Source organism: Dreissena polymorpha, chromosome 13, assembly GCF_020536995.1.
Source record: "Dreissena polymorpha isolate Duluth1 chromosome 13, UMN_Dpol_1.0, whole genome shotgun sequence".
Classification (NCBI taxonomy): Eukaryota; Metazoa; Mollusca; class Bivalvia; order Myida; family Dreissenidae; genus Dreissena; species Dreissena polymorpha.
The window spans coordinates 27,898,176-27,925,241 of record NC_068367.1 but is presented as its reverse complement, the minus strand read 5'-3'; the positions used below and the strand labels follow the sequence as shown (position 1 = coordinate 27,925,241).

General features: G+C 35.4%; 2 protein-coding genes across 7 annotated transcripts in view; both read left to right on the top strand.

The window, feature by feature from the left end:
- The first annotated feature begins 5,465 nt into the window (after nt 1-5,465).
- LOC127856428 (uncharacterized) overlaps nt 5,466-27,066 on the top strand; it is a 58,779-nt gene continuing 37,178 nt past the window's right edge. Inside the window, exons 1-4 of the mRNA XM_052392637.1 lie at nt 5,466-5,754; nt 7,478-7,572; nt 10,064-10,229; nt 10,479-11,428. Coding sequence (XP_052248597.1) covers nt 5,703-5,754; nt 7,478-7,572; nt 10,064-10,229; nt 10,479-10,873 — 708 coding nt within the window. The 5' untranslated portion in view covers nt 5,466-5,702 and the 3' untranslated portion in view covers nt 10,874-11,428. The remainder of the gene's footprint in view (nt 5,755-7,477; nt 7,573-10,063; nt 10,230-10,478; nt 11,429-27,066) is intronic.
- Nucleotides 25,094-27,066, top strand: part of LOC127856425 (zinc finger protein 432-like) — a 205,341-nt gene continuing 203,368 nt past the window's right edge. The window contains exon 1 of one of the 6 annotated variants that reach the window (XM_052392627.1): nt 25,094-25,158. The gene's annotated coding sequence lies outside the window, so the exon portion shown is untranslated. Of the gene's footprint in view, nt 25,159-26,071; nt 26,164-26,519; nt 26,586-27,066 lie in introns of those variants that run through there. The other 5 variants (XM_052392625.1, XM_052392634.1, XM_052392629.1 and 2 more) reach the window with 5 other exon arrangements.

The window sequence follows — 27,066 nt, the reverse complement described above, 5'->3', positions numbered from 1 at the left end:
TATGCATGTTCTAGTTTGTAACATTTTACTGTAATAACTTAATGTTTTCTAACTCTTAAAACTCATTAAAAGGTTAAGTGTGCATATGCACAAAATATTCCCAAATTACAGATATCCAAACATTGAAAGACACGCTGACAAAATAAAGAGACATCTGCTGTTTAACTTCATGAGCCAGATTGTATCGATTTATTGTTGTTTAATACATTGTTGTTTATTTACTTTAATGTTTAATTTTATTTTAAGTAAACAATGTTTGATATGATATCAATGTGTTCCTTAATATGGTTAATAAATAGTTTACATAAGACTAATGTTAGTGTTGGCAATCTCTCTGAGCTGTTAGAACTTAAAGGTTATAAACGATTGTGGAATATAAGTACAAGTATTCTAATTACATGTACGGGGTCGGTGCAGCAGCATTTTTTGGGCCAACTGGCTTCCGTGTTGAGACGTTTACTGCATTATCATCACAATACCTTTTTTAATAAGCAGAAATCGTTCGCTGCTACATATTTGATATTTCTATTTAATGGCTCTGAAATCAAAATAACAAAGTAACAGAGTCTAGTGCATTCATTGTATTCTTATTATCTTATTATAAATCGCAGAACTCCCTTTAATTAAAACGATAACGTAAAATCTTAAACATACATGATATGGGTAAATGTAGTATGTAAACTTCTATCATGTCAGTAACATTAATAATTCGCATTTCACAGTGGTGCATTTCCAAAACATATTACTCTAATAAGTTATCTAGTCAAGATGCAATTCATGTAAAGTAACGCATACAAATGATTTTTGAAAATGAAGGAAAAGCAGATAATTGTTTCAGTCACAAAATATTAGTCAAATCATTATTAAAGTATTGAAATATACATGTTTTAACTGCTAATTACAAAGAACAATATGCCTGGCTATAAAGTATTAAATATACGACAAAATATGTCTTAAATAGACATTCATGTGCATCCGTTTTACTTCCATGCAGTCTTGACATGAGGTCAATATAGTGCATGGCCTAAGGTATGGTTAACAAGGTCTCGTAAGATACGTGTAATTTGAGGGATTAAAAATCTGCTTAGGTGACATTGAGGGACTGCGTCCTGAAAAAGGATATAAATTGACTGAAGCTAAGTTTGTTACTGATTTACTAAGAATATATTTGTATAGGCAGTATAAAAATGGTGTGTGACTATTTTGGAATTTAAACATTGCATCATTGAAACTAAAAGTGTATGTTTTCATTTGCAGAATCAGGGAATGACCTGAGATTTATACTCTCTTTTAGAACTTTTTGTTTGTCGTGTATGGCTACATGTCATTCAGAGCAGTTTACAGTAACTACACCCACTTAAAATCATATTGCGTCGACATTAAAGCGGGTATATACGATTTTGTCAAATATTTATGAATTTATATTAACTGTGTAAAAAACTTATTATTATATATATGTCAATATAAATTAAAATAAAAGTTAAGAAGAACATGTGTCGAAAAATGCGAAATAAGCCAGATATTTAATTCTGAAATTGAAAACGGCTGTACAGCCGAATTCGCCAGCATGTATACCATACATGTACGATGTGCATCTAAACTTACGAGGGGTGTTCCAGAAGTTCGTGGATTTTCGCTATAACTTTCATTTGGTAACATAAATGGACAAACAAATAGCAGTGTTAAGAATATTTCGTCCTTTCCAAATCTACTCTCCAAATATCATGGAAATACATAAAACAATAAATATATATCAGAGATTTAAGCATGTGCACAATGCGCACACCGACGCACGTGTAACGTTTCTGTTCAACGTCAATGACGTTATGAAGTTAACAACTGTCAAATCTTTTCCACATAATCACCTCCAACGCGAATGCACTTTATGTGTCGGGAAATCCACTTGTCAAAAGTGTCTCTATACCAGTCAGCGTCAAAAGACGACACGATTCGCTTTGCTGCAACTGTAAGTTCCTGTTTACTTGCAAAGCGAATACCGCGCAACTGTGATTTAACTTCCGGGAAAACGCGGAAGTCCATAGGGGCCAAATCCGGGCTGTAAGGAGGACTAAGGCGTTGTGACGTGAAATTTGCCGTAAATTCTTTTTATCAACGACATTTAAACCAAATTTACATTCGCGTAACGCTAATAATTATAATAAAATACACGCGTGCGCCGCATGTCGTTACTGAGGTCTCTATGGAAACGCGTTTAAAACGCGCTTTATGGAATTCATGCATTTTTAGCTTAAATATAAAGTCCGTGATAATTGGTTTGTATAATATGTAAATTTCATTGACTTTTACCAGCAAACTAATAAGTTATAGCAAAAATCCACCAACTTCTGGAACACCCCTCGTAGTTTAACGGTTTATAATACAAAGACGAATGCTTCGGTTATTGTAGGAAAATATGTACGTCACTATCGGCTCGGGGCGCTAATTTGTCTTTGCTGCATTTTATGAAATTCGGCTTTAATGTATAATTTTTCTTGCCTATTTTGTGTTATTGTAACATATTTTATCAATATATTACAATTAAATACATATAAAAAATCGTATATACCCGCTTTAATGGAAGGTTCCACTTGTGTGAGGCGGTAAACCAAAGTTATTATGTGCGCACGTGAAAGCAATTCGTGAGCATGTGGAGGTAATTCGTGCGCACATGAAAGCAATACGTCCGCACGTGCATTGAGAGAAAAAGTTCCCATGCCCCCTCTATTCCACCGTACTTACAGTGTGACACTCCACAAATTGTAGAAACATATCAATAATTAACTAATCAAACCTTAACATTCGTATTTAATTTGGTTTTCCATTTTTGTATTTTGTTTTACTCTGACTTTTACATATACAGCAGTTACGGAAAGTGGGGTTACTTTTCTCACCAGTTATGAAAATCGGCTTTATTCATGTCAATTAGCTTTTAATCAAATATCTCTTTTAAGTAGTAAGATTGAGGTATCTTGGTAGTCGTGAAGGTGAACACCTTGTCTACAACTTAACCAAACTACCGTTAAATACAACGCGAGGACTAATTCATACATTAAAATGATATTTTAGATCCAACCATTACATCGATTTATTTATCATTTAATGTTGAATGATCTGATTTGATTAAAACCTATGTATTGTATCGTGACTATATTAAAACCAGAAACACCAATTTGAAAACAACTTGTCTAAAGCCAATTAGGAGATTTTAACAAAATATTTCTGGGCTGGTATTTCAGCAAATGCCATATTTACAGAAAACCCAAAATTTGGAAACATGTAAGAGAAACAACTGACTCCAAATTTGTACTTCACGATACGAGTTAAGGTAGCGCACCCCTAATGGGCACATATCCAAATATAATCTAATTATTATTTCACTGAACTACATGCAAATTTGTAGGAAGCCTTTCCGTGCTTTTTAAAAAATATACCTTTTTTTTTAAACTACTCCCACGCTCGGATTTAAGCCAGTTTATTTTCACCCCTGAGGTATATAAAAGTTCCATAATTCACTCAATTTTCCAAATATAGGCATGCAGTTGGTCTGTACAGATGCAGTTAATGTGTTGAAAGTTTAAACAAGATGAAATAAGTATTCTTTTACAGACATTTATTTTTTACAAATTTGTATCTATGGAAGAGCGCCATGAAATGTAAGTGATTTCAGCCAAGTAAAAATTGGGTCGGTTAAAAACAGTGTCATAAAATTCAAAATAGTATCATTTAAGTTATATTTTAAACTTAGTTTTTATAGGAACACTATATACAGCAAAAATACTAAGAAATAGACAGATTTACCGTTTACATTTTGAAATAAAAATAAAAATGCAACATGCATCATTCGCATTTTCAGCAGTAAATCACACAATTTAGCCATAACGTTGTTTTAATTTTAAAAATTGAAGGATGTGCATAAAAAGTTCAACATATTTAACATTAAACATAGCTTATATGCTATATTAAATCCAATGGGAAGCGGACAACGACAAAAGCGTGTCATGGTATTGTAATGCGCATGGGGGGTTAGAGGGTTAGGGTTATGGTTCGGGTTAGTGTTAGGGGTCGGGTTAGGGTTAGGATTAGCCTTAACCCATACCTCAACGCTAACCCGACCCCTAACACTAACCCTAACCTAACCATAACACAGGGTTATCTCCCCTATACCATGCCTCACTCGTTGTAATTGTCCTCTTCCCAAATCAAATTACGTTAGAAAAGAAATAAAACTTGTCGCAAAAAGTATGTGACGTCGGCAGGATTCGAACCTACGCGGGAAGATCCCAAAATATTTTTAGTCTATCGCCTTCTCGGCCACGACAACTTCGCATTATTATAAGCTTAAATTAGATATACATAAGTTAACAGGTAAAAAGGCTCTTCGCTCTTTGAAGTAATCGCGAAATCGTATTTTTCAGATGATATTTGGATCAAAGCCAATATTTATTGTGGAAATAATGTATTCTAAACGAATTACGTAAACATATATCAAAATTCGAAGTTTGAAAAAAATGCATCTCTCGGAAATAACCGATCATTGAAGATCGGCAATGATCGTAAAATAAATCACGGGAAATCATTAGGGGTGCGCTACCTTAAGAAAAAGTGTGATACAAAAACAATATTTTCAATAACGTCCAATATTCATAACTAGTATACATAAAAAGCAAGGGAGCTGTTTAAAATGCCATGTCCACCAACAGTTTACTTGGGTTGTATTCCTTGCTTATACTAAGTATTATTATCATAATTGGGAAATTCATAAGTCTAAACGAACCATAGCAATAATAGTTTTCATTTAATTCTTATGAGATTGCACTTACGATTATGTTCATGGACTAGATAATGACTTAACTAATAGTTTTTTAACAATTTATTCATTTTTTTTGTATAAGTCTCAAGTGATAAAATTACGATAAAGCTGTAAAATGTACTTGTATGTATAGCATTCTAAGTCAGTTGGAACTCATTAAGTTCGTATGGCTTTATATAGTTATGTTTTATGATTTTAAAATATACATGCAGGCGAATATGTGTTTAAGTGCACAAGGCTTTCATATATCAAAGTATTTTATCTAAGCTCCTTTACTTATACAAATAGAACTAAGTTAATGAAAGTCTCTTACGATTGCGATAAGTACGATCCTTCAAATCAATGTATGCAGTAGTTTTTATTTATAATAGAGGTATGGAGGGTTGTAAATTTCACAGAATAATACGTAACTGATCGCAAATAATAGCAAGTTAAAATACCCGGTAGTCTTCAATTGTCCGCATGAGTTTCATTCGTGGCTTATAATTTGTTTCCGTAAGGCACAATGTCATTATCGGTTGTAAATTGGTTTCAAAGAATGCTGGGCTACTGGTTCATATAATGTTTATTGTTTACAGTGAAGGAGGTATTTGTCGGCTTGTTCCGTGAGAGGCCGAGTAGTTACGATTGCCATTAGTCAATGTCATTGAAAACGAAAGTAAAAGTCCACTATAATAAGGAGTTGTTATTTTCGGAAATCCGATATGGACGGATCGACGTGTCTGTAATCGGTTGGTTACTAGCATAGCAAATATATCTGTTGACATGTGGTGGTGCCTGGGGATTTAGTGTAAGATAAGCGTACAGTGTTGTGGGAATACTCTAAACCTACGTTGCTTTTCATTGTATCGGCGTCTCTGAATGTTAATGAATCAAATTTATTAAATTTAAAATGGATATTTGGAGGATTTGCGCGCTGTTTTGCATCTTAGGATGCGTATCAGGTAATCTTAACTATTGTGTACGATTTGTTTATAAATCAATTAAGTATATCTTGACTTAAATTTACAGAAGTTTTTGATTGGAATTTTATAAGCCCGTTTTGAAAAAACAGGACCTCTTATAGTTTCACCATTGGCGGGCGGCGGCGGCGTCCACAGCTAAAAACTAATTCCAAATACAATCAGAATGATAAGTATTTTTCATTTATTTACATTTATTAAAACGTCGTTGTTGTTGATGATTGGATTTTTCTGGGCCTGGCTCTGTCAGTGTTATTCACTGGAAAGCCGGGCTCAAGAGCGATGGCTACATTTCTGTACTCAATCTCTTGCACGACGGTTACATTACATTCACCTCTGTGTTGGGCTCAGAACGGACTATTGTTATGAAAGCGTCTCATTTATGTCATGATCATTCCAAGCGTTCATCAGTGAGGTTACAGAATACTAAACAATCTCTTGCACGACGGTTACATTGCATTCACTGCATTAAAGAAAACCATCTCATACCATGATATCTTATGTCAGTCTTAATTCATTATTATAAAATTGATATGTTTTTTTATGTTAAGAAACCAACATACATACACACGTCGAAGCAATTCCTCACGTCACTCAAAAAAATATGTTCAATTGTTTACAGTTGTGAAGTGCGTGGAATGATTCCATCTGCGTAAATGGGCAATAAATTAGTTCAAAAAAGTTGCATTAAAACTCGCAAGTTTTTGCACGATTTATCGTACATTTAAAAGTCATATTTCTTAATTTAATGCATGCGATCTTAAATATCCAATCAAATATACGTTGAATGCGTTTGTTCGGTTTTATCTATTTTATAGACAAAATGGAGGGCTGAGCCTTTCGCAAAGTTGTATGTGAGAGCAAGGAACGACAACTCTGCGTGGAGATTGTTCTGTACTTTCGTTTTCAAGTAAATCAAATTTAGACTAAAAACAGTTGTTGCAAAGAAAATATAAATTTTTGGAATTAGTTTTTAGGGGTAAGTGGTTGTATATGCATGCATTATTTGACACGCCTCGTTGTTTTAAAGAAATAGTATGCGAGCTATCGATTAAGGGGCAAAAACTAAAAAAAAAAAGAAAGTATTTTTGTTTCATGGCTCTTTGTCAATTATTTTCTCATAAAACATGATTTTATATATTTATTTGAATATATTGGGCTCCTAAAAAATACTATCCAGATTACGTTACTTCCACCTGTGCTGTCTAATTGAAGTAGATTTTATCCGATCTTCACCAAAGTTAGTCAGAAGTTGTATCTAGGCAATATCTAGGTCAGGTTCGAATATGGATATGGGTCATGCCGGGTCAAAAACTAGGTCACGGGGTAACTTGGTGCATTTCAAGGATTAAGCATGGTGTCCGCTCTCTAATTGAAGTAGTCTTCATCCGATCTTCACCTATATTTGGTCAAAAGATGTGTCTGAATGATATCTAGGTCAAGTTCAAATATGGGTCATGCCGTTTCAAAAACTAGGTTGCTAGGTCACTTAGTGCATTTCAAGCATTTAGAATGGTGTCCAAACTTTCAAACGGGCGTATCTTGTGACAGTTGGCCACTCTTGTTTATAGATGGTTCTGTACTATTTCACATATTACAGGCATAACTTATTATTATAAAATTATTAAATCATCGAGTATATCTACATTTTTCTGATTTTTGCTGCTCGTAAAATATTAAACAAACATTCTCTTCTTTATTTAAGGGACAATAAATCAGTATTTTGACGTTTTTAATGGCCTGGCAGGTATAGGATGCCTTGAAATTGATGACACTATTCCGGACAATGTTGTTGTCAGCGTAAGTATAAACAACGAAAGTACAAGTACTGGTAATCAAGGTAAGCAAACCTATGTTGCTGAGTATAATATGCTTTACAAAGTAAGAACTTATCTAAAAAATGTAAATCTAAAAAGCTTCGTAGGAACCATATGCACAGCGAATTTAGGTACCGGGAGTATTATTTTTGTATCGAAATTTTTTTTTAATTACAAATCGTGGTTCTTCATGATCATTGACATATGGTATCTCGCTAAACAAATATTTGTTTATTAAGGGCATAGAAGATAAGTCACGAAGTCTGAACGGTTTGTTTGTTTCCACTAACCCGATCCTACTTTGTGGTACCAACACTTAACGTTTATATATATATATTTAGGTTTCGATCATTTCAGCTACAATACAACGATAATGACTTGTGTATTGATCGATTCATACCGATATTGCGAACATTTGATTTGATATGTAATTTTGCAGTTTGAATGTAAACCATTGTTTACTTAATGTTATGCTGAGCTTTCCTATCGTCTTAATGAATTGTTATCCCCACGTTTTTCGGAGAAAAAATGGGGATATTGTATTAATGTGCGTCTGTCCGTCCATTCGTCCGTCCGTCCTGGCCACCTGCTCCTCCTACACTATAAGCCCTAGAACCTTGAAACTAACATATATGGTAGCTATGAGCATATGTACGACGGTGACAGTGACGGAACTTTGACCCCTGGGTCAAAAGTTATAGGGGTTAGGGCGGGGCCGGGTCAGAGATTTTCACTTATTTTTTTATGTAATTTTACATTAACTTCTTCATTTCTGCACCGATTTACTTCAAATTGATACTGAGCCTCTCTTATGACACTAAGGTCAATCTCAACTATGCATGGCCCCATTACCAACCCTGGGGCGCCCTGGCAACATAGGCCACGCCCACCCAAAATTGCTTTTTACTATAATTTCTTCATTTCTACACCGATTCACTTCAAATTGATACTGAACCTCTCTTATGACAATACGGTCAATCTCAGCTATGCATGGCTCCATAACCAACCCTGGGGCGCCCCGCCCACATAGGCCACGCCCACCCAAAATTGCCTTTTACTATAATTTCTTCATTTCTACACCGATTCGCTTCAAATTGATGCTGAGCCTCTCTTATGATAATACAGTTAATCTCCACTATTCATGACCCCATTACCAACCCTGGGGCGCCCTGCCCACGTAGGCCACGCCCACCCAAAATTGCCTTTTACTATAATTTCTTCATTTCTACACCGATTCACTTCCAACTGATACTGAACCTCTTTTATGACAATACGGTCAATCTCAACTATGCATGCGCCATTACCAACCCTGGGGCGCGCCGCCCACATAGGCCACGCCCACCCAAAATTGCCTTTTTCTATAATTTCTTCATTTCTACACCGATTTACTTCAAATTGATACTGAACATCTCTTATGACAAAACAGTCAATCTTAACTATGTAAGGCCCCATTACCAACCCTGGGGCGCCCCGCCAAACATAGGCCACACCCACCCAAAATTGTATTTTACTATAATTTCTTCATTTCTACATCGATTCACTTCTAATTGATACTGAACATCTCTTATGACAATACGGTCAATCTCAACTATGTATCACCCCATTACAAACCTTAGGGCGCCCCGCCCATAATAGGCCACACCCACATAGGCCACGCCCACCCAAAATTGCCTTTTACTATAATTTCTTCAGCTCTACACCGATTCACTTCAAATTGATTCTGAACCTCTCTTATGACAATACAGTTAATCTCATCAAGCATGGCCCCATTACCAACCCTGGGGCGCACCGCCACATAGGCCACGCCCACCCAAAATTGCTTTTACTATAATATCTTCATTTCTACACCGATTCACTTCAAATTGATACTGAACCTCTTTTATGACAATACAGTCAATCTCAACTATGCATGGCGCATTACAAACCATGGCGCGCCCCGCCCACATAGGACACGCCCACCCAAAATTGCCTTTTACTATATTTTTTTCATTTCTACACCGACTTACTTCAAATTGATTATGAACATGTATTATGACAATAAGGTCAATCTCCACTATGTATGGCCCCTTTACCAACCCAGGGGCGCCCCGCCCATAATAGGCCACAACCACCCAAAATTGTTTTTTACTATGATTTCTTCATTTCTACACCGATTCACTTCTACTTGATACTGAAATTCTCTTACGACAATACGGTCAATCTCAACTATGCATGGACCCATTACCAACCATGGGGCGCCCCTGGGTCAAACATGCGGCGTAGGGATACGCGTCGGCCTCTGCCGCGCCATTTCTTGTTAATTATTAAGTTTATTATGTTTAAACGCTCACTATATTTGTGTATGTTTAATGCCGCATATGTCGTATTAAAACATTCAGTAAATACTAGTGGTTACCATAGAAAAATATATATATATATAATAAGACGTTGCTTCAACATGACATATTACAGCATGAATGTTCCCTCGTTTTCAGAAGGATGTTGAGAACGCGCGAGGTACCCACGATGCAGAGTCTTGTGACACATTATTTTCTGCTTATGTCAAGGACATTCCAGTCTTAATTGGCGGTAGGGTCTATAATACAGCAGTTCGGTGGGATCCGTCAAAAGGTGTTTTCAATGTGAAGACTTTGCTCTACGGTAAGTTCGTCAATAGCGTCCACTCGGGAAAGTGACGGTAGTAATAGGGTTGCCTAAGAGCAATTAATTATTGTCATTTGAATTCTTGAATTAAAGGGTAAATTATTAAATAAAAAACGTGGCGTAAGAATGTGCTGTCGCTGTCGGCATCATGGCATTAAGCGCAAGACAGAATTTTTGAGATTATAACATGTACTCATAAACCGATCTTACATAAAATACACTTTTGTTTTTAATTATCTATTTCAGAAATTCCTGAAGCACAAACGAATAACACAGTTGTTTTAATTTTACAACAAGTAAATTCGTTTGCATTGGAGTTCAAATCATGTCAGGTCGGGGAAAAAAGAGAATTCCGGATTCATTTACAAGTGGAAATCACTAGTGGAACAACAATACAGATCGATGCTGGATTAAGTGAGAATTACGCCTTCGTGGATGCAGGCATAACACTCTTTGGTATCTATACTGCCTCAGCTGGAGTGCAGATGACCTGGAATGAATGGAGCAGCATGGCGCTTGTAGGTAATGTCCAACTTGTGGCTTTGGGCAAAGACCGCGGGTACATTTCCAGCCTAGGTTCTGTAGCAAAGCTAATAGGGAATGGACCAAAAGAAATCGTTATTGATCTGCAGAACACATAGCAATCAGCAAACAGATGTTTAAAAAGAGCACAGGAATATTTGCTGGAGAAACAACGAGCTCTTAAAAGCGCACATTCCATTTTCGACGCCGGAGTAGCGAAACTGGAAGATGCGAAACAATATTTCGAAGAAAAGAAACATGACTTGCAAAAAAAGAGAAAACAATGGAAAAATGACCAAGAAAATGCGGACTTGGTCTGCAAAATTCAACAGTGCCGATTAATCTGCATTCCTGGATTGAAGCTCGACACGTGTTATACGAAGGACTCCTCTTTTCTTTGTCCGCGGATGACAGATTGCATGTTTAACATGGATGATCCTGTTTGCGTTCTTAATAACATTTGGTGCAAGACAAAGAGAGGAGCGACGCATGTATCATTGGAGTTTGCACAAGGTGGCGCCCGACTGGCGGAATCTGTATTAGACGGCGCACAAACCGTCCTCAAAGCTGCACAAGTCGTCGTAGATAAATCCCGTGTCATATTAGATGGAGCAGGCACGGCTTTGACAATCATTGAAAAGGGAATCGAACATATAAGATATGTTAATGAAAAGGTCATCAATGGATTAGAAGCTGTAGAATACTTGATCAACTATGGAGTCGATTTGGCGGGGTTGATTATGGAAGCGGTATCGGAAAACGTCATTGACGTCCGCGATTGTGGAGTCATTGATTTTGCGTATTCAAAAGACATATTGGAATCGGGTATTGAAATATTTTGCGAAGTAAATGTTCGAGGACGTGGATATAAGAGGGTTTCACGACGCTTGCGTTTGTGCGATATGTTCTCACCTAGCAAATGCACAGATATACGTGAAATTGAACATGTACATTAACGAACACTATTACCTATGTCGAAACCCTTACTATCAAATGGGTAGCAAATTAGCAAATAAAATATTGCAAAGTAACCATTCGATTAAGACTTTAAATAAACAAATAAAACATTTCATTCTAAAAGAATGTATCAAATTCATAAATGCGTGTTTATTAATTCTTGTGTTGTTCGTTATAGTTTTCTTTCCTGAAACAGTTATGTTTTTTTTTTATTTTATAATTTGTGTTGTTGTTTATGCAGCTTTTTTTTCAATCATATGTGTTACACGTACTTGCAAATATTATAAGAACTAGTTTTAATGTTTTAAATGGTATGTATGTATGTAGCAAGTTTAAGGACGGTCAATATTATACATTCAATAACAAAATACAAACATGAGGCTGTCGAAGTAGAGCTTTGCGTAAAAGGTTTTTATCTGCATGCCCAAAGCCATTTGAAATATGTTATATTATTATTGATGTTTATTTTACTAAAATCTTTTCATAAATGCAGTATATAAGGTTCATATTCTAAAACGCTTGTTATTTAATAAAATACACGCTGCATGTGCTTGAAACAAACTGATTTCCCGCCATGTTCAAAGTATATGACACCATGGCATTACCAGAACATGTAGAAAAACTGCACGATTGAAAGACACCAAACATGATTACATAAATTGAACTCACTTAGTTTTGGCGAAGAAAACATATCTATAAGAACATATTATTGTTAACAAATTTAAAAACGAAGGATATTTAACTGACGACAAACAAATCCGCGTGGATGTTTATATTATAGTACTTACCCGAAAACAATACATAATATGTATGTCAGTTCTTCACTAGTCCGTCATCGGCGAGTTTCACATTCCCAATTTATACAAGTGTTCTTTCGGTGAGAATGGCAGTAGACATATCCCAGCCAAACCTTGCCGTGTATGTTATTCGATCATACTGTTTAATTAAAACATGACCACTTAGGGACCAGAATGTGGATAGTTGGGTCCTAATGTTAAGATGACAACTAGAGATTACGTACTCAACATTACCTATACCTATTTAAGCAATGGTGTGTTTGTTTTTCTGTTTTTTGTTGTGTGTTTCTTTCGGACATGTTTTGTACATCAGTTTGTAATTAATATGTTAATTAACGGTTTTGTGTTAGTTGATTGTAATATATTGTATATATCTATGGAAAGTTATTTTAAATCCTTCCAATATTCTTAGGGAGCGGAGATTATTCAGGCACTGGGGCTCACCAAACCCTCCCAGCCTGCTGTCGAGTTAAGATTTTTTTCAATAATGGGCCTATTGCATTTTTTTCTCTCATGAAAGGGTCCACTTTCCCTTAATACAAAGGAGCAGGTGTGTTTTATTGTCGATGATAAACAATGGGCTTAGTGCTAATTTACTCGCCAGTGCAGATAAGCCCCTCGGCATGTTTTCTTATCGTCTTGTACACACATCCTCTGTCGGTCAAAAGCTATTATAGCTTATGTTATAATGTTTGTATATCATACCGACAATAAATAAATATTGATTTGATTTGAGTTGAATCCTCGATCATACCCCTTGTTATTCGGAATGCTTCATCTATCGATGTTTGATGTTACACGTCTTTTAATTGGCAAAGGAAAAGGCGCAGCGAATAGAAACAACTGATACAGAATGTCGTAGGTCTGAAAATTGCTGACGTTAATAATTTGGGAAAATCAAATACATGTTCATGTAATGTTGAAAGCAATTAGAGAAGTGATATGGATAATCGTCATTAATTTGAACCGGTACGTATCATTGTCCAAAGCCGATAACTTCGCCAAAAAGCATCTGTAAGCCATGTACAGTAGGTAGACCAAAGATCTATCAAGAAACATATATATTTTGGTAGACTCACACACCGCATATCAGGCCAAAATTATTTTGTTTAAGTCCGGAAAATGAAATGCCGGACAGGCAGACGGACGGAAAGTTCGACTGCTATATGCCACACTAACGGAGTATAAAAATCAGCTCAATATCTGAAAGAGTTGTATGAAAAAAACTCCGGAAAATGTAATTATAGATAAAAAAAAATAAGTACAAGGCCCAACATTTCACAAAAAAATCATCGGACAGTAATGAATTTGATACCCCATCTGTATGTCATGTAGGTAGACTCACATACAAAAATCAGCTCAATATCTGAAAGCATTGCGTAAAATACCTCCGGTAAACAGTTATTATACTTAAAGTCCTATCAAATGTCGGGGTTGTGGACGATTGTAATGGTTTATCTGCGTTGATGATGCTTAAAGTAAAAATGTGAAGTGTATGATTAACATTTCATTTGCTTTCCTTCTTCATTGAACATCGTACAATTTTTTTATCTAACGCTTAAAAAATGTGTGTGAATTTAAAACCAATTTTCAAAGCTTTAAACTTCAGAAACGTGCTATTTACTTGTTATATTCCTTATACATTTATATCAAAAATACGTTTTTAAGCATTAAAATATACCTTGAAAAGTGACAAATTAAAAACAATTATAATTATGTTGAGCCCCCAGTCCAAAATGCCTGAGTACGGCCGTTAATATTTTTTCACAATTGCTTACTACCGTTAATTAATTATTTTGCGCCTTATGTATGATCACGGTTTGTTATCTTATCAAGTAAATCGAGTGTTACCACTTTTAGAAAAAAATGTATTGTCAAGACCAAGTAAACAAATCAAGTAAATAACCTTATATATATTGGAACAAAACAAAACTGTTATTTAACAATTTATCATTGATCTTGTTGTCATGTTACATTTTCATTCGTTTTTTCAGGAATTCAATTAAACAGCAAATCTTATGAAATCTAATGAAACGAATGGGATTCCCTTTGTATCACACACATTATTTTTTAATATAGTACATTTGTATTGGATTTGTATTTGATTCAAAGATCAAGCATTTAAAAGTTACCTCAGCTGTGAAACGTCTAACGAAAAATTAAACAGCATGTTATTTAATTGAACATTTTACCTGCCTAACATTATACAGTCCATACAGGCAATCCTAGGTTCGCCATCGTCAGCCCACGTTTTATTCGTTTAATAAAGGAATGAAACTCCCATGTAACTCGCTAAATTGAGAACGTAACAATAGTCTTTTACACACATATTTCTGCAATTAAATTTATTTTCAAATTTTTACTCACCGGTAAATTGAATAGTTTGGAAGGTTTAACTCACCCAATGATATGCTTGTCCTGACACATACCCGTGTATGTTCAGACCCGGATAAAAGCTCGAATAGCATCAAGTTTGAACTTCGGACAAAAGCTCGGCCAGATTATACCCATATATTTTTATGATTTTTTGTAAAATATTTCAGTTCTATTCATCGTCAGACAAAGTCTCTCATAATGTTCACAAACGAAACAATTCTTTGTTCACCATATACAATACCACAATGAACAAATGTCCGAGGTTCAAATGTGTGAGTGAGCTTTAGTTCGGGACTCAAAATAAACGTATGCGCTATAGACCGGGTATCAAGATCTCGGGAGATCATTAACGTCCCCAACTAATTGACGGACGGCCTATGTCCGGCTACCTTAACGATTCACATTTAGCAAACGCAGGATTAAACTTTTATATGAACTTGTAAGGTAAAAAAGAGCACTAAGTCATATTAAAGGAAAAGCTTAATAACACTAGAATTCACATTTCAAATCAAGTCAAATAAAATCTTCATGAAACTTGATCAGAAAGTTTGTTATGATATATCAATCGAGTTTGAAAATTATTAAATCTGCCCAGAAAATAAGAAGATATTTTTCATTTAGTTCGTTTTTAAATCTGATATCCACCTTCTCAAAATAGTTTTGTATGTGAGCACCATATGTCACAGTGCCCTTTTTGGAAGCTCACAAACACAATAAATGGACACGATAAGAACACAAAAGAAACCATCGACGCCTGTATATTGAAGCTTCTAAGACAATTAGATCAAAACTCCTTACATTTTAATATGTGTCCTTTTACAAATGCGTCCTTTCCAGTGGCTGGTGTCGCTATTTATAGTTGCTTACTTCAGCAACTATCGCATTTAACACATATATAAATGCACTCCATCTGAAGTAATGTTTGAAATTTATTTCAGCTAAACAAATGAATTTTACTTAATAAAGTTTAAAATAATGCCTCTTAAGATTTTTCGGTAAACAGAGCATCGAGATATTGCCGACAAAAAAGTCGTATCCTAATACGGCCTGTGGCTTTGCGCACGATTTTGTGTTAACTTGATTCGTTCGTGGTTAGCGCAGTAGATAGTACTTCCTCTTCTCACCTTGGCTAAAAAGGTTAAGTCCGCGTTTCCGGAGGAATGCGAGTGTGATTATTATCAGTTTCTTAACAACTTTAGGGACATCGTAAAAAATGACCTGCAATAGTTGTACGATATATAACATATAAACTTTTCTAATTGTGATGTCGCAATTTTCATTGACTTAAGATTATTTAATATATACATATTTAATTTATACATTTGATATTCGCATGGACAATGCGTATTTATATACTCCATAACTGTGATTTTAATTGATTTCTGTAATTGTTGTTTGACGAAATAAATTTACAATTTCATATCTCCCGTTTTAAGCCCTTAATATACTATGCACGAATCGGATTTCCAACCACGACGAAACATAAACCAGACTGCAAATTCCGTGACGACTACAACACGAGCTAGTCTAAAGGCTAGAAATTTTGGAATGTCACTATCTACGTAGCTAAACCAAATCCACGGATTATCTTGCGGTACGTTCATGAAGCGAAAAACAATTATCATCTTATCAGCCTGCGTGGTTATACATAATTTTAAGTACATGTATTAGCACGTTTTCTCATGAAATCTGCACGTAGATCAATAAATAATCAATATATTTATTTGTTATAACAGCAGTACGGCTAGACAATCCCCATAGGAAAGGCTATACGTAGAAATTCTGCTCACTAGAAATAAAGAGGCAACATTTTGGCAGGAACCGTCTCACTTAATTCTATGTATTTGTATTACTAATCCTATTAGAAAATAATACAGAATCAAATCCAGGTCAAGTAAGTTCAGACTTATGTGGCACTTGCAACTTAGCAGTTAAATGACAACCAGATAGAGGAGTCTTTTGTGAAGACTTCGATACATAGTTTCATGCAGAACGTCAGGGCATGAGTTCACTTACATATCAGTATCATTGTGATCAATAAAATGAACCGTGGCAATGTACAAACTGTAGTGTATTTCATTATAACTCTACTCTATTTTATCACACAAAGTCTATGCAATCAGATCATTCATTACCACATGTCAGTACAGAGAACTCATCCGTCCTTACATGTATGTACTCACCAGGCTCTGGGCAGCAAGCACCCTTACACTGTAGCACACCAGTCAGTAAACAACCATGCATAACTACAAACTCTCAATCTATGAGACACGACAAATTACCAACTCGCAAATCACAGTATGTACAACACTAAAAATTGTGACTGTAAACTGTTAGTATGTAAAGAAGAAAAATTTAGCTTTCCAATCTATGCTAGCTACTGTAAAACCTGATGTCGTTCTGGGTAACGAATCATGGCTCAAGCCTTAATTAAAAAAATCAGATGTGTTTCCATCTGATTACGATGTTTACAGAAATAATCGAAAAGGCAGGATAGGAGGCGGGGTTTTTGTACTGGTTTCAAAAAAGTTTAGAAGTCATGCTCCTGTGAAATTTAAATCTTCATCTGAAATTACTTGGGTAAATATAAAGCAAAATGGTAAAAAAGACCTACTGGTCTGCAGTGCATACCGATCTGACAGGGATTTTACATGTATAGACGAGCTGGATCGTATCATCAGGTCTCACTCACAAATTAAATAGTACAACAATCATTTGGGTGATTTCAAACTTGGGGAAATCAATTGGAACAAGAGCACCGCCTTGCGGGTGCAGACCGCTCATCTATTTTCTTTTTAAAGGTGAAGGGACTCTCATTTTCAATCACAAAGGAGGGAGGAGTGGAGTGAAGAGGGGTGTATAGTGTGGGGTTGTGGACATTTATTACATTATCTTCCAAAAAAGCGAAAAAAAAAAAAAAAAAAAAAACAAATCCGGGGGGGGGGGGGTTGGGGGGGGCGATGGGGGGGGGGGTTTGGGTGCGATGGTTGGACGGTATTTCAAACATAACCATTTTAAAAAAAAATGGGGGGGGGTATAGTGTGAGGGTGTGGTGGTAATTTGTGAGATGATCTTAAAAAAAAAAAAAAAAAAAAAAAAAAAAAAAAAAATTAGGGGGGGGGGGGGGGTGGGGTGGGGGGGGGGGTATAGTGTGAGGGTGTGGTGGTCATTTGTGAGATGATCTTAAAAAAAAAAAAAAAAAAAAAAAAAAAAAATAGGGGGGGGGAGGGGGGGAGGGGGGAGGGGGGGAGGGGAGGGCACGGGGGATGGTTTGGGTGGAGTCTATTGTGGTATGTCAGGTAAGAGTAGTTTCATCAAAGTATCAATCAAATCTAATCATAAATAAAGAAGTTATGGCAATTTTAGCAAAATTTAATAATTTGACCTTGAGAGTCAAGGTCATTCAAAGGTCAAAGTAAAATTAAAGTTGCCAGGTACAGTAACCTCATGATAGCATGTAAGTATTTGAAGTTTGAAAGCAATAGCCTTGATACTTAAGAAGTAAAGTGGATCGAAACACAAAATTTAACCATATATTAAAAGTTACTAAGTCAAAAAAGGGCCATAATTCCGTAACAATGACAACCAGAGTTATGCAACTTGTCCTTTTACTGTACCCTTATGATAGTTTGTGAGTGTTCCAAGTATGAAAGCAATATCTATGATACTTTAGGGGTAAAGTGGACCAAAACATAAATCTTAACCAAATTTTCAATTTTCTAAGTATAAAGGGCCCATAATTCCGTTCAAATGCCAGTCAGAGTTACATAACTTTGCCTGCACGGTCCCCTTATGATAGTTCATAAATCTTGCAAGTATGAAAGCAATAGCTTTGATACTGTAGGAATAAAGTGGACCTAAACACAAAACTTAATCAAATTTTCAATTTTCTAAGTATAAAAAGGGCACATAATTCTGTCAAAATGCCAGTCAGAGTTACATTACTTTGCCTGCACAGTCCCCTTATGATAGTTAGTAAGTGTTGCAAGTATGAAAGCAATAGCTTTAATGCTTAAGGAATAAAATGGACCTAAACACAAAACTTAACCAAAATTGTCAATTTTCTAAGTATAAAAAGGGCACATAATTCTGTCAAAATGCATGCCAGAGTTATCTAAATTTGCCTGCCCAGTCCCCTCATGATAGTAAGTAAGTGTACCAAGTTTGAATGCAATAGCATTGATACTTACTGAGAAAAGTGGAACTAAACGCAAAACTTAACCAAAATTTTCAATTTTTTAAGTATAAAAAGGGCACATAATTCTGTCAAAATGCACGCCAGAGTTATCTAACTTTGCCTGCCCAGTCCCCTCATGATAGTAAGTAAGTGTACCAAGTTTGAATGCAATAGCATTGATACTTTCTGAGAAAAGTGGACCTAAACGCAAAACTTAACCGGACGCCGACGCCAACGCCAACGCCAACGCCAACGCCAACGCCGACGCCGACGCCAAGGTGATGACAATAGCTCATAATTTTTTTTCAAAAAATAGATGAGCTAAAAATAAAACTGTAGACTCTAATGCTTTGCACCCAGAAGAAAGTAACACAATTTTAAACTGTGCAGATACTCATTCATTAAACTAAATAGTTGATGAACCAACACAACTATCGGATACCACTAAGAAATGTCTTGATCTGTTTTTCTTGTCTTATCATTCTTTAGCCGAAACAGTTAAGGTCATTCCAGGTGTTAGTGATCACTGCATCCCTTTCGTTGATATTTTATCTTCTGCTAGAATAAATCGGAAAGAGAAACGGAAAATATTTCTGTTTGACAAGGCTAACTGGTCCGAAATTAAAATTGGTTTAATAAATATTATACATGTAAACACGTTTAATGATATGAATGTCAAGAAGCTTTGGGACACTTCAAAAGTTTGTCTTTACACACTTTTTGAAAAATACATACCAACTAAAACTGTTTCTGGTAAGCAGCATCTACCATGGCTGAATTCTGACATTAAAATGCTAATGAAAAAACGTGACCGGACTTATAGCAAAATGAAAAAGACTAAAATTTACACTTTACTTCCAAAAATTAAGAACATCAAATTAAAAATAAAAACACTAATACAAAAAAAAGTCGTAACTCTTATTGACACTACATGAACAACATAATATGTGATAAAAAAACATAAAAATGGGACAACTAAACGTTTTGGGGGATTCATAAAAAGCTTAAAAAATGACTCATGTCGTGTAGCAACCTTGAGGCATGATGGGGTCTTAAATCTAACCCCAAAGAAAAATCTTAAGTCTTAAATAAACAATTTTCTTTCGTGTTAACTAATGACACAAGCAGCTCATATCCAGATCTTGGTAATAGCCCGTATAAAAACATGCCATCAATTAATATTATGGTAAATGGTGTTAAGAAATTCCTACTTAAAATGAATCCTTACAAGGCCGCAGGGCCAGATCAAATCAAACCCAGAATCCTACGGGAAAGTGCAAAAGAAATGCACCTGTTTTTACAATTCTTTTAAACAAATCACTTATTTCTGGTTCTGTCCTTTCTGACTGGTCCATGGCTTTTGTAACTCCTATTTTGTAACAAAGGTAAAAAGTACCAAGCTAGTAATTATGGACCAGTCTCATTAACATGTATTGCCTGTAAATTGCTGGAGCATATCGTTATTAGTAACATCTTAGACCATCTTGACAACTTCAATATCCTGGTGGACATTCAACATGGTTTTCGATGGATTAAAGCTTTCCTCGGAAAACGTAGTCAGCAGGTTGTTGTAGATGGGGCAACTTCCAACATGGCCCCTGTAATTTCTTTTGTACCCCAGGGATCAGTTCTTGGGCCTCTTATGTTTTTGCTCTATATTAATGATCTACCTTTGTCTGTGAAGTCAAACGTCCGTCTATTTGCGGATGACTGTGTCATCTACAGATCTATAAAAACTTCGGGTGACACTATTCAGTTTCAGAGAGATCTAGATAGTCTATAATTGTTGTAGCAGAAATGGAAGATGTCTTTTAATATAGAAAAATGTCATATCATGCATGTTACGAGAAACCGTAAACCAGTAAAAACAGCCTACACTCTTCACAATCAACCTTTGTCTGTTGTAAACCAAGCAACTTATCTTGGCGTTGACTTTAAACTGGTCACCACCCCACGTAAATAAAATTAGTAGTAAAGCAAGTCAGAGCTTAGGATTCTTAAAACGAAATATTCATTCTTCTTAAATGGAAACTAAGGCAGCGGCTTATAACAGCATTGTAAGACCATCCTTGGAATATTGCTCTAGTGTGTGGGACCCTTACCATCAGAAGGATATTGATCAAATTAAAATATTCGGGGGCAAGCCGCCAAATTTGTAACGAATAATTACATCGAGACCCCGGGCACAGTCACAAATATAATTTGGGATTTTAATTGGAATACCTTGCAATCTAGACTAATTTTGTTTTATAAAATAGTATATAATCATGTTGACGTCAATCTCCTACACTATCTCACTCCATACAATAGACAAACACGCCATCACCATCACATGGCAAACCAAATACCACCAAGTACAGCTAATTACCACAAATTTTCTTTCTTTCCAATAACAGTTGTACAATGGAACACACTTCCATCTTATGTAGTCAGCGCTGATACGATCCCTGGATTAAAATTGCGCTGTCTACAATAGTGTTCCATCCTTAGTTCACATGATTTTGCTTTTATCCTGTCTTTAACTCTACTAATATTCTCACCACATGCACAGCTGTATGTGTATATATTTAAGTCTGAGGGGCTTAGGGTGTAAGGTTTTGCACCTTTTTTATCACTGTTGATGTGCAGTGCTATTGTATAGTGATTTTTTGTGGTTCGCTCATGCCGAATCGTTAGTAAACTGATCAAAGTCAATAGTTTCGTTCGACTGTTTAAACCCCCAATGCTTTGCATTGACCGTTCCAATGCGGTGACCCCAGCTTTATTCATATTTTGTGTTTATGTTGGTTTGTATTGTGCTGTATTGTGCTGTAATGTACTGTTTGGGCAATCGGTCACTTGCCTTAAATAAAGGACCAACTAATTGTTTTTAATGAAAATTCAATACTGCTCCAGCAGCTGGAGTTTCACTTCTTTTTATTGTAAGTTGCTGCTATAGTTACGGGCGACTTCAATCGCAAACCATAGTTTCCATGGTCTGACTAAACTGAGATCGAATTCACTTTGGTTCGACTAATCTGGTCTCATTGGAGGAACCAGACAAAAACGGCCATTCCTCTGGATCATGGTGGTGGCAAATGGTAAAATGTGTAAACGCTGTTGTTTTTTTATTTGTTCATATGTCGTGCACCCAGCGAAAATTAAGCTGTCCATATGTCTTTATCGATGCTTTTATGCTATAGACATGTAACATATGTAATATAAATAAATATTTGGTGACAAAATTCCCATTTAAGTGGATTAATCTGTTTATGTTCTGCGCCTATCTTGTTTCAGAGCACGAAGCGTTAGAAATAAGGTTATGAAATAAACTCAAATGTACACTCAAAAGAATTATTGACTGTTCACTTATGTTTTGACAGAGTTTGCAGACTCGAGGCTGGCTATAGCTATCAAAACTTCGTAGTCAGGAAACTAAATTATTAGGGTATGAAATATTATTGTTCAGTATAGTATATTACGGTAACCTCAATTTGAAACCAATGTTGTTGTTTCTTTAATGTAATATATATGTTTGATTTGATATTCTGTCGGTCAATTAAGACAACCTTCCTTTTTTAGCTCAAGGCGTGCCATTCCAACAGTTGCAAGTTTGACAGTTCAGCATGTTAGAAAACCTCTACACCTTTTCACGGTCATCAGTCCTACCAGATTCTAGTCTGTCTTGTTTGTCGCAAGGGAGTAATTACACACCTAATCACCTGTCGGGAACTAGAGAGAATACATCTGACTAAGAGTATGCATACTACTCTGTCTTATAAGATTTTAGTTGATCACAAAATAAATGTATGTATTTAAAGAAGATTCGATGTGCTTCCTTGGTTATATAATTTATATATTTTTTTTATGAAAGTCAGAGGATCATTGATAGCGTTTTCTTTCCTGGAATATTCACATAACTAAAAGTGATTGGTCGTGAACTTATGTCAACGTCAAGCTATAGTAGTACCGTTATTGTCAGTTACTGACTTAAGTATGATCACTTAGTAAATTAATACCGGTAAATCAAGAATACCAGAATAGTACTGGTAGGTTAAGTAAACTGCTTGGCAGCAACATAACTTGATACATAGTTTTTATTTTTATTAGTTTTAATGTACATTTAAAACTTTAAAATATGCTGATATGTTATTTCAGAGTTATTCCAAGGCAGCAATGAATTGGACAGTGGGTCTGATCAATGAAAAGAACGGATACACAGGCGTCCCATGCTTGCATGTCCAGGATTTGAAATGAGTACATGGAGATCAACAAGTAAAATTCCCTCCGATCGAAGTTCCTTGTTGATCCAGCTTTTCCAAAGTCAATGGCCTTAACAATCACCTATATCATCCACCTTCCGCAACTGTGGAGCTGCAAGTATCCAAGAGGTCAAGGATCAAGGGCAAGCAAGCCGGAAACAATTTTTAGATTAACTCATAGAAATTGGTACATAGTGTATGTTGTTTAAACTTACATAACATCATTATGAAATTAAAACGTGTCATAGCTGAAATTAATGTTAGCTGAATATGCATTGGTATGTATTTTTGAAATTGGCAGTATGGTTTTATAGAATATATTGAACCCTGGCTATTGGTTTTGTACTGTCAGTAGATGACCTTATTATTTGAAATAATGCTTGAATTTATTTGAGTCAGTCACTGAGTGTGGAGGCGTGACCAAATGTGTTCCCTTATGGTACTGTCGTCATAACGTAATACTTGTGCTAATACATACTAATTTTATACAATTAATTAAATTGTAATAAGTGAACTGCTTATAAACAAGGAAGGTATTATCTGCCTAAGTCAATGTTGAGTGCGAGCTGCATATCATAATTATGATATTGGTTCTTATTTCATGAACAATGAAATCAAAGCACAATGCTCTATAATCTGTAGATTGTGTAACCTTTTCCAATGTTTATCAGTCTATTAACAACCATTTATTGTAATAGTCTTACAAAAAGATGATACTAGTGTTGTTTATTCATAGATAAATAATTGATGGAACTTGGAAATAATTTGATATGGATTTTTTTTTTTAATTTGGAACCTTGATTCTGAATTTTATCATAGTTTTGTTCCGTGATTATAGAGTATAATGTTTTGCGTTCATTATGTAATGGATTTTGTTGTTGTTCTGGTTTAAAATATATAAATAAATCACATGAAGAAAAGAGAATCTAGTTGTAAAATTTTATTTATAATTATATAATTATATAACAAAGCAAAACATAACTGCAAGAATGTTGAGTGAAGACATTATTAAAATAAAAGTTTCGTTCAATCCAGTACCATAAAATATGCATCATTTGAAATGGACAAATCATAAATTATTACATGTAACTGTACCATGAATCAAAAGTTAAAGAGCATTTAGACGGCTATACTCTAATAAGTTGAGCCTTCTCTGGGAAAATAGGGCTTAATGTATCTGCGTAAATTGTTTTACCAGATTGCCTGATCAGTCCACACTAATCAGGGAGACACTTTCTATCGTATTTTTCTATGAGCGAAAAGTTAGTTAAGGCAGAAAGTATCGCACCTGATAAGTCTGTGCACACTACACAGCCTTATCTGGGAAAACACTATGTACATGCATTGAAACCCCTTTTTACAGAGCGAGCCTCAAATATATATATATATATATATATATATATATATATATATATATATATATATATATATATATATATATATATATATATTAAATGATTAATTAAGTTTCTTACATTATAATATTTTTTTAAGAAACACTAAGTAAACACTCAGTAAAACATGTTCATTTGATAGCAGGCGCAGGAAAATTAGTTGTACTTGAAGTAAAATTATTCAGGAAATGTACATGAAGTTCCAAGCTTAACTAGACAGCAATGTCATTTCAAGCAATATATCGAATAAATGTCTTGTTACTCGATAGTGTGCACGAAAATCGTCGATATGTTCTTCGTTTTCCCATGTAGTTTGACACTGTTTGATGTTCTTGTTTTGAGATAGTTAGTATACTGTAACCTTAAATAACCAAACTGAAGTGCATTCGATCATTTACCCTACCAGACCTGTGTATAACAACTTCCGTTTCCAGACTAAAGTGATCGATCGAAGTCGCAAGGGTCAGTGTTTTCCGCTGTAGTGGTAATTGCTGGTGATTGTAATGCCATTAAATCATAACTTATTAGACGCATAAGATATTTTCTAGCACACACGAAGTTAACTTATCTGATCCATAACGGTTTAAACTGTGTAATAATGTACCGAACATTCGAATAAGCGGCTCTTCGGACTAAATTTTGATTTGGGCCATGAAATACAAAAGCAGTCTGCTTTTTATTCACTACGATGCATCTTTTGCAAGCAATTACCTATCCCTATCATAAAAACACCAGGGTGTTTAAAAATGCAGACTAAAATCAATAATTTGTCAAAAGATCAATTTATTTTAAATTAAAATTGGTGATTTGACAGGTGGTATAATACACAGAATACGGCGTAATAGTATCTTTTGACTAATTTTGGGCTATGAAATACAAAAGCAGTCTGCTTTTAATTTGCTACGATGCATCTATTGTAAACAATTAGCGACCCCTATCATAAAAACACCAGGGTGTTTACTAATCCATATAAACGGACTTCCAGAGCCTTTGATAATTTTTGCTATGGCGGCTCTGGCAGTCCATATGCACCCCTTCATAAACATGGGTGCAGTTCAGCGCAGAGAATCCGTGCGCTTCACTAAACAGACGTCGTTCAAGACAAATTGAGGAAAATAATGAATAAACTTCATAAACATGTTACATTTACCTGAATGGCAACCTACGGATGTCATCCTTTGCATGCACCCTATAAAAACACGATGATGTTTCAACACACTTTTCTCGCTGACATGTTTATGTTTAAATTTGAAACAGTGAAATCTGTATCGAATACCACATCGTTATCGACTTTATAGGCTGGAGCACATAACCCGACATGCAAAATGTTGGTGTACTGCGACCTAACCAATATTCGGTCAATTTTCCAATATGGCGGATACAGCGTTCAAAACAAAACCTAAGTCAATAAAATCAATTATTTCTTTCTTAAATGGTACCATTTGGATGAGTTTGTGGTTTAGATAGGTAAACTTGTATAAGTTCTTGCAGTTTCAGTGTTCCTTAACCCTTGCATTATTGATAACATTTTGCACCTATGGCCAAGAGAGAGCGCATTGCAACTATCAGCAACCCATTGGGTTATAAAGCTGATAGTTGAATTATTGCAACTAGGTGTTTACAAATGCACTATTAAATCAATAATTTGCAAAAACATCGCTGATAAAGTGTCAAAAACAACATTGGATCACTCAACATATATATATGGTTTGTTAAAGTGGCCTTTTCACATTGTGGTAAATTGACAAAATAAAAGAAATCAGATTCGCAAATTTTCATTGTAGTTATCGCGGTGGTGTAGTGGATGAGGTGTCCGCCTAGCGAACGGGAGTTCGTGGGTTCGCTCCCTACTCGTGGAGCGTTCTCATTATCTCCTCCATAGACACCAGGTACTAGTTCTTCCCAGGAAACGGACTCAATAATGTCCCTCTGCCTATAATGCTCTAAAGAGCGCTAAGCAGTATATATAGATATAGGTTATGATATTTGTGAGGAAACAGTAATACTGAACATTTACCATGCTCTAAAATATCCATTATTTGCATCTTTTGACAACTTTAAAATCTGAAAATTATAAAGCTTTGCAATGCAAAACAATTGAATAATTTGGAGAGTTCTGTTGTTGTCTTTATATTTTGTAATACTACTAGGATTGCTTATCTCTTGCCCGCTTAAAAGCAACGTGAAAATGGCTATGTGCAAACAGCATAAAACCAAAACAGCCTGCGAGTAACTTTCAAAAACACATAACATAGCAAATGTTATTAATGGGATGAAACTACCATGTGTGGATAAAATGGGCTAGGTTGAAATGGATAGTGGGTTTTTCAGTCTTGTGAATACTTTGCTATGTCTGTTTCCACGGCTTGC